Here is a 14,845-nt window from a genome sequence, read left to right as displayed (position 1 = left end):
CACTATGCACCTGCAATAGAGTAGTTTTGCAATATAACATAAGAGTCAGCCGTTCCACCCACCACCTCGTGACGAGAGCAGGACAAAGCAGAGTTTGGTAGAATAGCGGTAGGCTATCAAAGGCCGATGGTCTTTCTACATATTTCATCAATTCAATTAACTTAGGGCTTTGTTAGAGAACCTGAACCTATCGACTTTATATTGTCTATTACTCGGATAAAGAGGATGGAATATTGCGGGATGGGTCTTTGTTTATTTGTATTTTCATTATTTGTGCTGCATTACGTTCATTGCGACCTGAGCTATTCGGTTCAAGAGGAGATGAAACGCGGATCTGTTATCGGGAATATCGCCAAGGACCTGGGACTTACATTGGACATATTATCTGCTAGGAAGGCTCATATTGAAACAGAGGAAAACGAACAGAGGTATTGTGATGTAAATCTAAAAAGCGGTGAGCTCATTGTTTCAGAGAAAATCGACAGAGAGGAACAATGCGGAGAAAAGCCGTCGTGTGTTCTTACATTCGAGCTTATTTTGGAATCTCCCTTAGAATTACACCGTGTATCATTACAGATACAAGACATAAACGACAATGCACCGAGTTTCCCAACGGATATAATCAAGCTGGAAATTAGTGAATCTGCTGACAAAGGAGCTCGATATCGCATAAACACGGCCCATGATGAAGATATAGGCCAAAACGGTGTTCAGAGTTACACTCTTAAACTGAATGACCACTTTGTTTTCAATATACAAACGTCAAGTGATGGGACTAAATATGGTGAATTGATTTTAGAAAAGGAGTTAGATAGAGAGGTGCAGAAGGAAATCAAATTATTACTTTCGGCCCTGGATGGCGGTTCTCCTCAGAGATCAGGCGCAGTAGCGATAGACGTCAATGTGTTGGACGCTAATGATAACGCCCCAGTGTTTTGTCAGGCCGTGTATGAGGCGAGTTTGCCTGAAAACGCCCCCCTGAAGACCCGTGTGGTGACTGTTAGCGCTGCAGACGCAGACGAGGGTGTTAATGGATATGTAACATTTGAACTAGGACGGGTGTCTGAAAAGTCACGAAAACTTTTTTCCCTTGATCGACAGACTGGAGAAATATTTGTTGCAGGTGGTATCGACTTCGAGGAGGGATCAAAATATGAGATTATTGTTCAAGCAAAAGATGGATTTGGTATGTCTTCAGACGCTAAGGTTATTATAAGAATTACCGATGTTAATGACAATGCCCCTGTCATAGCATTGAAATCCTTGACCAATCCCGTACCTGAGAACGTGTCACCTGGTACGGAGGTGGGCCTTATTAACGTGCAGGATAGAGATTCAGAGAAAAACCGAAAGACTAGGTGTTCTCTTCAGAAACAAGTTCCTTTTAAACTTATTCCTTCAATTAAAAACTATTATTCTTTAGTAACAACAGAAAACCTAGACAGGGAACTGGTGTCTGAATACAACATTACAATATCCGCCACCGATGAGGGCTCTCCTCCTCTGTCGTCAGTCACAGTTGTTCACATCTCAATAGCTGACGTCAACGACAACCCACCTGTGTTTGAGGAACAGTCGTATAGCAGCTATGTCCCTGAGAACAACAAACCGGGCCACAGCCTATGTTCTGTTAAGGCCCATGACCCAGACTGGAGACAAAACGGTACAGTGATCTATTCTCTTTTACCTGGTGAAGTCAACGATGCTCCAGTCTCCTCTTATCTATCTGTTAATGGAGACACAGGAGTGATCCAAAGTGTCAGGTCGTTTGATTATGAACAGTTTAGGAGCTTTAAAGTCTATGTAATGGCACGAGACAACGGATCTCCTCCGCTCAGCAGCAACGTGACTGTGAGTGTCTTCATAACGGATGTGAATGACAACACTCCTCAGATACTTTACCCCGCCCCGGAGGGAAACCCCTTCATGACTGAACTGGTACCCAAAGCTGCACAAGAAGGTTCTCTGGTTTCCAAGGTGATAGCAGTTGATGGGGACTCTGGACAGAACGCCTGGCTGTCCTATCAGATCATTAAGTCCACTGATCCGGGACTTTTCAAAATCGATCTTCACAGTGGGGAGATCAGGACCCAGCGAGACATTTCTGATTCAGACAACATGAAACAGAACATTATATTAGCTGTAAAGGATAACGGACAGCCCTCCCTCTCTGCTACATGTTCCATGTTTTTACTGATTTCCGATAACTTGTCTGAAGTACCCGAACTGAAGGACATGGCTTATGACGAAAGCAGTTCTAAATTAACATCTTATCTGATCATCGCGCTGGTATCCGTCTCAACCTTTTTCCTGACTTTCATTATCATCATTCTGGGAGTGAGGTTTTGTCGAAGGAGAAAGCCCAGACTGTTATTTGATGGAGCGGTTGCTATTCCCAGCTCTTATCTCCCTCCAAACTACGCAGATGTGGACGGCACAGGAACATTACGCAGCGCATATAATTATGATGCGTATTTAACCACTGGATCTAGAACAAGTGACTTTAAATTTGTCACTTCTTACAACGACAACACACTGCCTGCAGACCAGACCCTGAGAAAAAATCCTACTGACTTTGAAGAAGTGTTTGGAGACCTTGATGTTTCCCCTGAGGTAGGCACCCTCTTGAGTTTAATCTTGCTATTTTCAGAGACACAACACAACAATTGTTGGTCTGTAATTATCCATTGTTTAAGACTTGCTCATTGTTGAGCATTTACGACACAGAGACAACGTGTAAAAATGTAAGGCAGATTGTGGCTTGGGTGTTTGACTCCCCAGCAGGACCTGGAATTCTTCTCAGACACAGGTTAAACGAATGGGGATACTCACAAGGTTCTTCAGAAAGGCTTATAAAAGGTTATGGTTACAATGGAATGAATGAAGTGACAAATTTTAAGATTGCAACCTTTGCTTGAGTACAAGGTTAAGCAAATAATTTGCATATTTTTAGTCCTTGTTTCTGAGAAAAAAACAGTTGCTCCTTATAAACATTGGATCAAATAAATAAAGATTAATTTCATTTCTTAATACATGTATTTGATTTGAAAATAAAGTTGCTATTAAACAATACTGCAGTACACAATTGAATTGTCATATGAGCATGAACAAAAATGATATGTTATATCCTAGTCAGTTAAAGAATATTAATTATATTTTCACAATAGCAGCCAAAACATTGCAGTCATGCTGATGAAGAATGTTCTGCCTCTGTCCGTGGTGCAGTCTTTATACGAAGAGCCTGAACCCTTTATGGTTCAAAGCACATACTGCCGTGTCTTTTTATTGTATTGGCATGTGTTCTTGTTATTGTTATTCATAATATCTTCATATAATTTTCTGTTGAGTAAATGGATTGCAGATACACACTTTATGTGTTATATCTCTGGTATACTCATGGTGTCACTATAGACCAGCAAAGCGCTATGATACCCTCATGTACATAGTGCGTATTGACGGGATCGTACACAAAGCCAAGGCCTTTGTGCATGCTCACAAGGGTTGAGAATAGTAGGGAGTAAACCGACCTCAGTAACGTTGCTTTAATTTGAATGTAGCTCAACTGGGTATTGTTTTTAGTGTGATCGACGAGTCACGACAGTGTGTTGGACAGGTTTTCTACGAAAATGGAAAACATACATTGTGGATTCTACGGTTTGATCTTCGTTTTCATTTTTTTATTGCACTTCACAAATGGCGAGCTTGACTATTCAATTCAGGAGGAGATGAAGCATGGTTCTATCATTGGAAATGTAGCAAAGGATCTTGGGATTGATGTTGGAAGATTGACTGCTCGCAAAGCTCGTATTGAGACGGAACGAAATATAGCATACTGTGATATAAATCGTCGTACCGGAGACCTGACCGTCGCGAAGAGAATAGACAGAGAAGAGCTCTGTGGAGAAAAGGCTTCGTGTTTCCTCAATTTTGAGCTTCTATTTGAATCTCCCTTAGAATTACATCGCATGTCACTGAAAATCGATGACATCAACGATAACACACCACTGTTCCCGAAGGATACAATCAAACTGGAAATTAGAGAATCCGCTTACAAAGGAGCTCGCTACCGCGTCAACGCGGCCCATGATGCAGATATTGGCCAGAACGGCGTTCAAAGCTATATTCTTCAGGAAAATAAACATTTTATTTCAAATACTCAAACCACAAGTGCTGGAATCAAATATGCTGAATTGGTTTTAAATCAAGTATTAGATCGAGAAGAACAAAAGGGTATTCAATTATTGTTAACGGCTCTGGACGGTGGTTCTCCTCAGAGATCAGGTACTCTAACCATAGACGTCAGTGTGTTGGACGCTAATGATAACGCCCCAGTGTTTAGTCAGGCCGTGTATGAGGCCAGCCTGCCTGAGAACTCTAATCTGAAAACGCACGTGATCACTGTCAGCGCTACTGACGCAGACGAGGGCGTTAATGGAGAGGTTACATATGAATTTAGCAAAATGTCTGATAAGTCACGAATGCTTTTTTCACTTGATCAGAAAACAGGTGACGTTACTGTGATAGGTGACATTGACTTTGAAGAAGGGTCGAAATATGAAATTTATATAGAGGCCAAAGATGGTTATGGTCTCTCTACAGATACAAAAGTTATAATATTTATTACAGACGCCAATGACAATGCACCAAACATTTCGTTGAAATCGTTGAACAATCCAGTGCCTGAGAATGTGTCACCTGGTACAGAGTTTGGAATAATTAACGTGCAGGATATGGATTCAGCACAAAACAGACAGATCCGCTGCTTCGTTCAACATAACGTGCCATTTAAACTAATTCCTTCTATCAAAAACTATTATTCTCTGGTGACCACCGATAAACTAGATCGTGAAATAATGCCTCATTATAACATTACAATTACTGCTATCGACGAGGGCTCTCCACCTCTGTCCTCATTAAAATCTGTTCAAGTGTCTATTGCTGACGTCAACGACAACCCACCTGTGTTTGAGGAACAGTCGTATAGCTGCTATGTCCCTGAGAACAACAAACCGGGCCACAGCCTGTGTTCTGTTAAGGCCAATGACCCAGACTGGAGACAAAACGGTACAGTGATCTATTCTCTTTTACCTGGTGAAGTCAAGGGTGCTCCAGTCTCCTCTTATCTATCTGTTAATGGAGACACGGGAGTGATCCAAAGTGTCAGGTCGTTTGATTATGAACAGTTTAGGAGCTTTACAGTCTATGTAATGGCACGAGACAACGGTTCTCCTCCGCTCAGCAGCAACGTGACTGTGAGTGTCTTCATAACGGATGTAAATGACAACACTCCTCAGATACTTTACCCCGCCCCGGAGGGAAACTCCTTCATGACTGAACTGGTACCCAAAGCTGCACAAGGAGGTTCTCTGGTTTCCAAGGTGATAGCAGTTGATGGGGACTCTGGACAGAACGCCTGGCTGTCCTATCAGATCATTAAGTCCACTGATCCGGGTCTTTTCAAAATCGATCTGCACAGTGGGGAGATCAGGACCCAGCGAGACATTTCTGATTCTGACAACATGAAACAGAACATTGTAGTCGCTGTAAAGGATAACGGACAGCCCTCCCTCTCTGCTACGTGTTCCATGTTTTTACTGATTTCTGATAACTTGGCTGAAGTTCCAGAACTTAAGGACATGGCTTATGAAGATAGCAGTTCTAAATTAACATCTTTTCTGATCATCGCACTGGTATCCGTCTCCACCTTTTTCCTGACTTTCATTATTATCATTCTGGGATTGAGGTTTTGTCGGAGGAGAAAGCCCAGACTGTTATTTGATGGAGCGGTTGCTATTCCCAGCTCTTATCTCCCTCCAAACTACGCAGATGTGGACGGCACTGGAACTTTATGCAGCACATATAATTATGATGCGTATTTAACCACTGGATCTAGAACAAGTGACTTTAAATTTGTCACGTCTTACAACGACAACACACTGCCTGCAGACCAGACCCTGAGAAAAAATCCAACAGACTTTGAAGAAGTGTTTGGAGACCTTGATGTTTCCCCTGAGGTAGGCATGTTGTACGATTATCGACATTATTATCAGCAATGTAATTGTTTCATTTTAAGTCACTGTTCCTCAAATTAACCTTTTATTTGGTTAGTGTGGAATTTATTATGAATCGATATTATACATAATATAATACATTTACAACTATTAACACCTTGCTGGTTTTGATCCAGAGTGACACTTCATTACTTATTAATTTTTAATAAGAGCCGAAAAGACTTCATCCTTTCCATAATCCGATGTTCAACATATCTTTGGTTTGTAACTGCACTCAGTATTGCAAACATTATTCACCGATGGATTCTAATGAATAGGAGTTCCACTTGCTTCACAACATATTAATCTATCCGTTTATCCGTATTTTGCATTATACGGACACAGCACAATGTTGCTTAAAGTATTTCCACAATATATAGATCTGGGCCAGTGGTAAAAGAATGCATATAATCGATAGTCAATCTAATGGTAGCTTTTCTTCGGCTTTAGCCCTGTCCATGGTACTGAATGCACCTTAAAGACACTGTGTTTCAGCAGGAATCAGTCTTTATAAAAACATCATGTAGCCTATATGTCATTGGTCTACAGTAATATTTCAAATGTCTTACTTGAAGACGGAACATTTAACATTACTATAACTCAACCAACTAAACCAACCAAATGAGAAGAACTGAGTAAACTCAATAATCATCTGACTTCCAAAAAAAATAAATATATATATTGTATTGACAGTGTACGACGTACGCTGTGACAACCTTTTAAAGGTGTTATATTCCGTTTGTACAAACAGGGTCACTATACACTAGCAAAGGATGACATTGTGGGACGCACAACCTAGCCACAAGGAAGAACAAAGCTTCACTGTATAGCAGGCCAACTGATCGGCCTGAATACGCTTTTCAATCTCGAGGACAAGGCTGTATATTTGATCACAGATTTGATTTAACTCTGAATCGACATTGCGGAGTGCATTTTTCAAAGATGGAGCATACCCATCTGTGTTTTCGCGGAAGTCTGTTTTTATTTTCCGTCTTGCACTATGCACACACCGAAATGAGCTATTCTATAGCTGAGGAATTGAAGCCTGGATCTTTCATTGGAAACATACCCAAGGATCTGGGACTTGATGTGGGCATGCTATCTACTCGCAAGGCTCGTATCGAAAAGGGAAAGAATGACAGAAAGTATTATGACATCAACCTGAGAACCGGAGACCTCATTGTTGCAGAGAGGATTGACAGGGAAGCGCTGTGCGGTGAAAAACATGCTTGTGTTCTCAAATTTGAGCTCCTTTTCGAAGCTCCCCTGGAATTACATCGTATAAATGTACAGATCCAGGATAAAAATGATAATGCTCCAACTTTCCCAAAGGATATAATCAAATTTGAGATTACAGAATCAGCTGGCAAAGGAACTCGGTACCGTGTCAATGCGGCCCATGACGCAGATATTGGTCAGAATGATGTTCAGAGCTACGCTCTTCAAAAGAATAGCAACTTTGTCCTAAATATGCAAACAACGAGTGCTGGTAGGAAATATGGTGAGTTGGTTTTGGAAAAAGAGTTAGACAGAGAGGAACAGCAGGATATTAAATTATTGCTCACGGCTCTAGATGGGGGTTCTCCTCAGAGATCAGGCACAGTAGTCATACACGTCATCGTTTTGGACGCTAATGATAACGCCCCAGTTTTTAGTCAAGCTGTTTATGAAGCAAGATTGGCGGAGAACTCTCCGTTCAAAACCGCGGTAATTACGGTGAGCGCCTCGGACGCAGACGAGGGCGTCAATGGACAAGTTACGTACGAATTTAATCAAATGTCTGATAAGTCGCGCATGATGTTTTCACTCGATGAAACCACAGGCCAGATCACTGTGACAGGTACCATAGACTTTGAGGAGGGTTCCAAATATGAAATGTTTGTTGAAGCCAAAGATGGTTATGGCCTCATTTCAGATGCAAAGGTTATCATCTTCATAACCAATGTTAATGACAATCCTCCTACTATATCGTTAAAAACGTTGACCAATCCAGTGCCTGAGAACGTGTCACCTGGTACAGAGGTCGGTATCGTTAACGTAGAGAACAAAGATGCCGAGAGAAACAGTCAAGTTTGTTGCTCCATTCAACAAAACGTTCCATTTAAATTAGTTCCATCAATCACAAGCTATTATTCTTTGGTAACAACGGATAACCTTGACCGTGAAATAGTGTCTAATTATAACATCACTATCACAGCAACTGATGAGGGCTCCCCTCCTCTTTCTTCTATTAGTATTTTTCAAATTGATATATCGGACGTGAACGACAACCCACCTGTGTTTGAGGAACAGTTGTATAGCAGTTATGTCACCGAGAACAACAATCCGGGCCACAGCCTGTGTTCTGTTAAGGCTCATGACCCAGACTGGAGACAAAACGGTACAGTGATCTATTCTCTTTTACCCAGTGAAGTAAACTGTGGTCCAGTCTCCTCTTATCTATCTGTTAACGGAGACAGCGGAGTGATCCAAAGTGTCAGGTCATTTGATTATGAACAGTTTAGGAGCTTTAAAGTCTATGTTATGGCACGAGACAACGGATCTCCTCCGCTCAGCAGCAACGTGACTGTGAGTGTCTTCATAATGGATGTAAATGACAACACTCCTCTGATACTTTACCCCGCCCCAGAGGGAAACTCCTTCATGACTGAACTGGTACCCAAAGCTGCACAAGGAGGTTCTCTGGTTTCCAAGGTGATAGAAGTTGATGGGGACTCTGGACAGAACGCCTGGCTGTCCTATCAGATCATTAAGTCCACTGATCCGGGACTTTTCAAAATCGATCTGCACAGTGGGGAGATCAGGACCCATCGAGACATTTCTGATTCTGACAACATGAAACAGAACATTGTAGTCGCTGTAAAGGATAACGGACAGCCCTCCCTCTCTGCTACATGTTCCATGTTTTTACTGATTTCTGATAACTTGGCTGAAGTACCAGATCTTAAGGATATGGCTTATGAAGATAGCAGTTCTAAATTAACATCTTATCTGATCATCGCGCTGGTATCCGTCTCCACCTTTTTCCTGACTTTCATTATCATCATTCTGGGATTGAGGTTTTGTCGGAGGAGAAAGCCCAGACTGTTATTTGATGGAGCGGTTGCTATTCCCAGCTCTTATCTCCCTCCAAACTACGCAGATGTGGACGGCACTGGAACTTTACGCAGCACATATAATTATGATGCGTATTTAACCACTGGATCTAGAACAAGTGACTTTAAATTTGTCACTTCTTACAACGACAACACACTGCCTGCAGACCAGACCCTGAGAAAAAATCCTACTGACTTTGAAGAAGTTTTTGGTGACCTTGATGTTTCCCCTGAGGTAGGCATTTTAGCTGAACAAATTGTGATTCAACAAGTATGTTTCAATTAGGAAGTTTATTGTAAGTCTATCGTATTTAATACATTGTGCTTCATCTTAGATCAATCTGAAAATTAGTTCAGTAAACACTGTTTCATTTTTCAAAATGGCTTCTACACATGTTTGTTCAATCTTTACCCGCATTGTGTTTCGTTTGTCATTCCCTGTTGCACCAGTTTGAGCCTCATAAAATGAGTTGTGCACAATCATCAAAGCTGCACCAATTGAAAAGCTCCAGTAAACTCTGATAATGTTATAAGGATGTTAAAAATAAAGTACTAAATGTTAATGCAATCAATCATAAAGTTTATATTATAATGAATAATCAGAATATTGTCTTTACAATACCAATTATAACTTAATATTTAAATTAAATGCAGTGTACCTCAGTTATGAGAATCATATTATTTAATATTTAGAAATACATTTTCAATGTGGACTGCACTAAGCAAAATGCTGAAAAAGCAGTTCAACAGATTGACAGATTATGTTTTTCTCCATTTCATACACCTCATAGAGGTCGTTTATTGAAGGGGTTTGCTGTTCAGGATGTTAGCAGTTGATAGATATGGATCTTTACTTACCAATTGTGTGTGTGTGTGTGTGTGTGTGTGTGTGTGGGGGGGGGGGGGGGGGGGGGGGGGGGGCAAGGATGTGAGTGCCCCCCCCCCATATTCACAGTTCTGAATATGCAACCCAGTCTCACGGAAATACGTGACATTTTTACGTCATTTAATTTATCTATTCATTCGTGATCTGTGACACGTCATTTCAATTTTTTCGTGCCAAACAGCACAAATGTCAAACTCATGTACCCAATGTCCCTAGGCCTACAGATAATTTATTGTTCATTTTTCTCATTTATTTCAAGATCTTTCAATACAAACAAAGAAAAATTGTCTGTGATAACTAACAATATGACAGCTTTTGGCCACCCGTTTCTACTTTCGCCTTTGATTCTGAGAATTTGTGACAATTCACGGATATATTTAATGCAGGTGCGCTGCTCTGTAGGCAAACTGCGACGGAAAAAAAAAAAGGTAGTTGCTTCATCTCTTCTTTTTAGAATTGTAGGCCTATGTCTTAATGTTTATTTTATATAGCCATCTATTGTCCTGTTTATTTGTAGGCTATGTGAATGAAACTCTGCGTCGATGCCTCAGTGTCGGGAGTGGACGTTGCCATGAAATTTGTGCTTTTTTGGCACGCAAAAATTGAAATGACGTGTCCCAGATCACGAATGAATAGATTAAATGACGTGACAGTGTCACGTATTTCCGTGAGACTGGGTTGGAATTTGTATACCATCACTTACAAATGTGTATATTTTAAATTGTTTCACGTTGCTCTGTCATCTACGTTAAGTTATTCTAACTTCAGGCCTACTCCCCCATCACCACTATTCCTGTTGTTTTCAATGCAGCCTCTTAGAAGTGTCCATCTCCTGCCCTCCATAGGTTGTATGTACTCCCAGAGCATCTGTGTATGTTGCTCCCAGCGCCGCAGTACGTTCGGCTGCACTGTGTGGAGGAGTTACTTGAAGATGTGGTTGAACATTCTGCACACACCTGTGGTTATGGTCATGCTTCTACTGCCTTATTCCTTGCTGTGTCTCTGTCCATGGTGCTGGAGGGTTTATATAGAGTTGTACACGTCTGAACTCTTTCATTAGGATAATACAGTTTGATTACATATTTTCTAAATGCGTTGGTTAGGGTTAATTTGAATGAGTACAACTTTTCCCTACATATAGTGTGCATATGGGGTGATGTCATGTTGACCTAATGCAAACTCCTTTAAAGAAAAAAGTAGACTGCACTACTGAACTGAACATTGGATTATTTGGTGATCCATGAGTTGTGAGTTATAGCCCCTCTAAATGTGCTTTACACCCTGATGACTCAAGAGGTCGCTATGCACCTGCTATAAAGTAGTCCTGCAATATAATATAAGAGTCAGCCGTTCCACCCACCACATCGTGAAGAGAGCAGGACAAAGCAGAGTTTCGTAGAAAAGCGGTAGGATATCAAATGTCGATGGTCTTTCTACATATTTTATCAATTCAATTACCTTAGTGCTTTGTTAGAAAACCTGAACCTATCGACTATATTGTCTGTTACTCGGATAAAGAGGATGGAATATTGCGGGATCGGTCTTCGTTTATTTTTATTTTCATTATTTGTTCTGCATTACGTTCATTGCGACATGAGCTATTCGGTTCAAGAGGAGATGAAACGCGGATCTGTTATCGGGAATATCGCCAAGGACCTGGGACTTACATTGGACATATTATCTGCTAGGAAGGCTCGTATTGAAACAGAGGAAAACGAAAGGAGGTATTGTGATGTCAATCTAAAAAGCGGAGAGCTCATTGTTTCAGAGAGAATCGACAGAGAGGAACAATGCGGAGAAAAGCCGTCGTGTGTTCTGAAATTCGAGTTGCTTTTGGAATCTCCATTAGAATTACACCGTGTGTCACTACAGATACAAGACATAAACGACAATGCGCCAACTTTCCCTACGGATATTATCAAGCTGGAAATCAGGGAATCTGCTGACAAAGGTGCTCGATATAGAGTGGATGCTGCTCATGATGAAGATATAGGCCAAAACGGTGTTCAGAGTTACACTCTGCAAAGGAATAACAATTTTGTTTTAAATTTACAAACTACTAGTGCTGGCAGTAAATATGGAGAATTGATTCTCGATAAGGAGTTAGACAGAGAGGAGCAGCAAGATATTAAATTATTCCTCACGGCTCTGGATGGAGGTTCTCCTCAAAGATCAGGCACAGTAGTCATACACGTCACTGTGTTGGACGCTAATGATAACGCCCCAGTGTTTAGTCAGGCCGTGTATGAGGCTAGTCTGCCTGAAAACGCTGCGTTAAAAACCCTTGTGATGACCGTAAGCGCAAGAGACGCGGACGAGGGCGTTAATGGTGACGTCACATACGGACTGAGCCGGGTATCTGATAAAACACGTAAATTGTTTACACTTGATCGACAGACTGGGGAGATATTTGTCGCAGGTGACATAGACTTTGAGGAGGGATCAAAATATGAAATATTTGTGCAAGCAAAAGATGGATATGGTCTTTCTTCTGATACTAAAGTGATAATAAGTATAACTGATGTTAATGACAATACCCCAGTAATATCGCTGAAATCATCGACCAATCCCGTACCTGAAAATGCAGCACCTGGTACGGAGGTGGGCCTTATTAACGTGCAAGATAGAGATTCAGAGAAAAACCGTAAGGTTAGGTGTTCTCTTCAGCAACATGTTCCTTTTAAACTTATTCCTTCAATTAAAAACTATTATTCTTTGGTAACAACAGAGAAACTAGACAGGGAACTAGTGTCTGAATACAACATTACAATATCCGCTACCGATGAGGGCTCTCCTCCTCTGTCGTCAGTCAAAGTTGTTCACATCTCAATAGCTGACGTCAACGACAACCCACCTGTGTTTGAGGAACAGTCGTATAGCAGCTATGTCCCTGAGAACAACAAACCGGGCCACAGCCTGTGTTCTGTTAAGGCCAATGACCCAGACTGGAGACAAAACGGTACAGTGATCTATTCTCTTTTACCTGGTGAAGTCAACGGTGCTCCAGTCTCCTCGTATCTATCTGTTAATGGAGACACCGGAGTGATCCAAAGTGTCAGGTCGTTTGATTATGAACAGTTTCGGAGCTTTAAAGTCTATGTAATGGCACGAGACAACGGATCTCCTCCACTCAGCAGCAATGTGACTGTGAGTGTCTTCATAACGGATGTAAATGACAACACTCCTCAGATACTTTACCCCGCCCCAGAGGGAAACTCCTTCATGACTGAACTGGTACCAAAAGCTGCACAAGGAGGTTCTCTGGTTTCCAAGGTGATAGCAGTTGATGGGGACTCTGGACAGAACGCCTGGCTGTCCTATCAGATCATTAAGTCCACTGATCCGGGACTTTTCAAAATTGATCTGCACAGTGGGGAGATCAGGACCCAGCGAGACATTTCTGATTCTGACAACATGAAACAGAACATTGTTGTGTCTGTAAAGGATAACGGACAGCCCTCCCTCTCTGCTACATGTTCCATGTTTTTACTGATTTCTGATAACTTGGCTGAAGTACCCGAACTGAAGGACATAGATTATGAAGACAGCAGTTCTAAATTAACATCTTATCTGATCATCGCGCTGGTATCCGTCTCCACCTTTTTCCTGACTTTCATTATTATCATTCTGGGATTGAGGTTTTGTCGGAGGAGAAAGCCCAGACTGTTATTTGATGGAGCGGTTGCTATTCCCAGCTCTTACCTCCCTCCAAACTATGCAGATGTGGACGGCACTGGAACTTTACGCAGCACATATAATTATGATGCGTATTTAACCACTGGATCTAGAACAAGTGACTTTAAATTTGTCACGTCTTACAATGACAACACACTTCCTGCAGACCAGACCCTGAGAAAAAATCCAACAAACTTTGAAGAAGTGTTTGGAGACCTTGATGTTTCACCTGAGGTAGGCATTTTAGCTGAACAAATTGTGATTTAAAAAGTATGTTTCCATTAAGAAATATATTGTAAGCCTCTTGAATTGAATACATTATACTGCACGTTTTGTCTCCCAGAATTTATTTTTTACGTAACACTGTTTGTTATTTAGAATGGTACATCATCAATTATTACTTCATATTTAAATTAAGCGCATTCTACATGTGATATGACCATCCTATTAGCCGGCACCTACATATAACACGTTAATGTGGACAACACTTACCAAAGGGGTGACATATGTGTTGACATATCTATTGACTTGTTGAATATCAAGTTTAGATTTGCGTAGGTTTTCTTTGTATATAATCAAACATTTAGATGGACATAAGTGAAGGCCTTTGTTGTTTGGGTTAACGGTTGATAAATATGGATCTTTCCGAACCAATCACATGTGTGTGTGTGTGTGTGTGAATGTGTGTGTCGTCAGGGGTGAGGGTCACAGATCAGGATGTTCATACAATCACTTTAACACATGTATCTTTACCTTGTTGTCTCGTTGCACTAATGTCTAGTTTAATTTCTACCGTAAGGCATAGTTGTCTTTCTACCCTGATATTTTGAACTTAGACAATTAGAAATGTCCATCTCCTGCTCTCCATCGTTTTTCTGTACTCCCAGAGCATCTTTGTATATTGCTCCCAGCATCACAGAACACTCTGCTACACTATGTCGAGGAGTGACATGAACGTGTGGTTGTAAAGTCAGCAAATGTCTGATGCTTTTGGTGCTGCTTCTCCTTTCCTCTTCTTAGCTGTGTCTCTGTCCATGGCGCTGGAGAGTTTGTATAGAGCTGCACACCGTCTTAACTCATTCATGAAGATCATACGATTCAATTAGATATTTTTTAATGTGTTCATTAGGTTTCATTAG

General features: G+C 41.2%; 3 protein-coding genes across 3 annotated transcripts; all 3 read left to right on the top strand.

The window, feature by feature from the left end:
* Nucleotides 1-225: 225 nt before the first annotated feature.
* Nucleotides 226-3,505, top strand: LOC307081600 (protocadherin beta-15-like; the record flags this gene model as incomplete). Its single annotated transcript, XM_079744850.1, has 2 exons — nt 226-2,668; nt 3,417-3,505. 2 exons carry the CDS (start codon nt 226-228, stop codon nt 3,503-3,505), a joined length of 2,532 nt encoding a protein of 843 aa, XP_079600976.1.
* Nucleotides 3,506-3,626: 121 nt separating this feature from the next.
* LOC307081599 (protocadherin beta-15-like) lies at nt 3,627-9,667 on the top strand (the record flags this gene model as incomplete). The annotated part of the gene is made up of 3 exons (XM_079744849.1): nt 3,627-4,109; nt 7,476-9,380; nt 9,596-9,667. 3 exons carry the CDS (start codon nt 3,627-3,629, stop codon nt 9,665-9,667), a joined length of 2,460 nt encoding a protein of 819 aa, XP_079600975.1.
* A 1,885-nt stretch (nt 9,668-11,552) lies between these two features.
* On the top strand, nt 11,553-13,973 carry LOC307081273 (protocadherin beta-15-like; the record flags this gene model as incomplete). Its single annotated transcript, XM_079744385.1, has 1 exon — nt 11,553-13,973. One exon carries the CDS (start codon nt 11,553-11,555, stop codon nt 13,971-13,973), a length of 2,421 nt encoding a protein of 806 aa, XP_079600511.1.
* Nucleotides 13,974-14,845: the final 872 nt, after the last annotated feature.

Source organism: Pollachius pollachius (assembly GCF_949987615.1).
Source record: "Pollachius pollachius genome assembly, chromosome: 10".
NCBI lineage: Eukaryota > Metazoa > Chordata > Actinopteri > Gadiformes > Gadidae > Pollachius > Pollachius pollachius.
The sequence above is the reverse complement of the archived record's forward strand: the minus strand, read 5'-3'. Positions and strand labels throughout refer to the sequence as shown.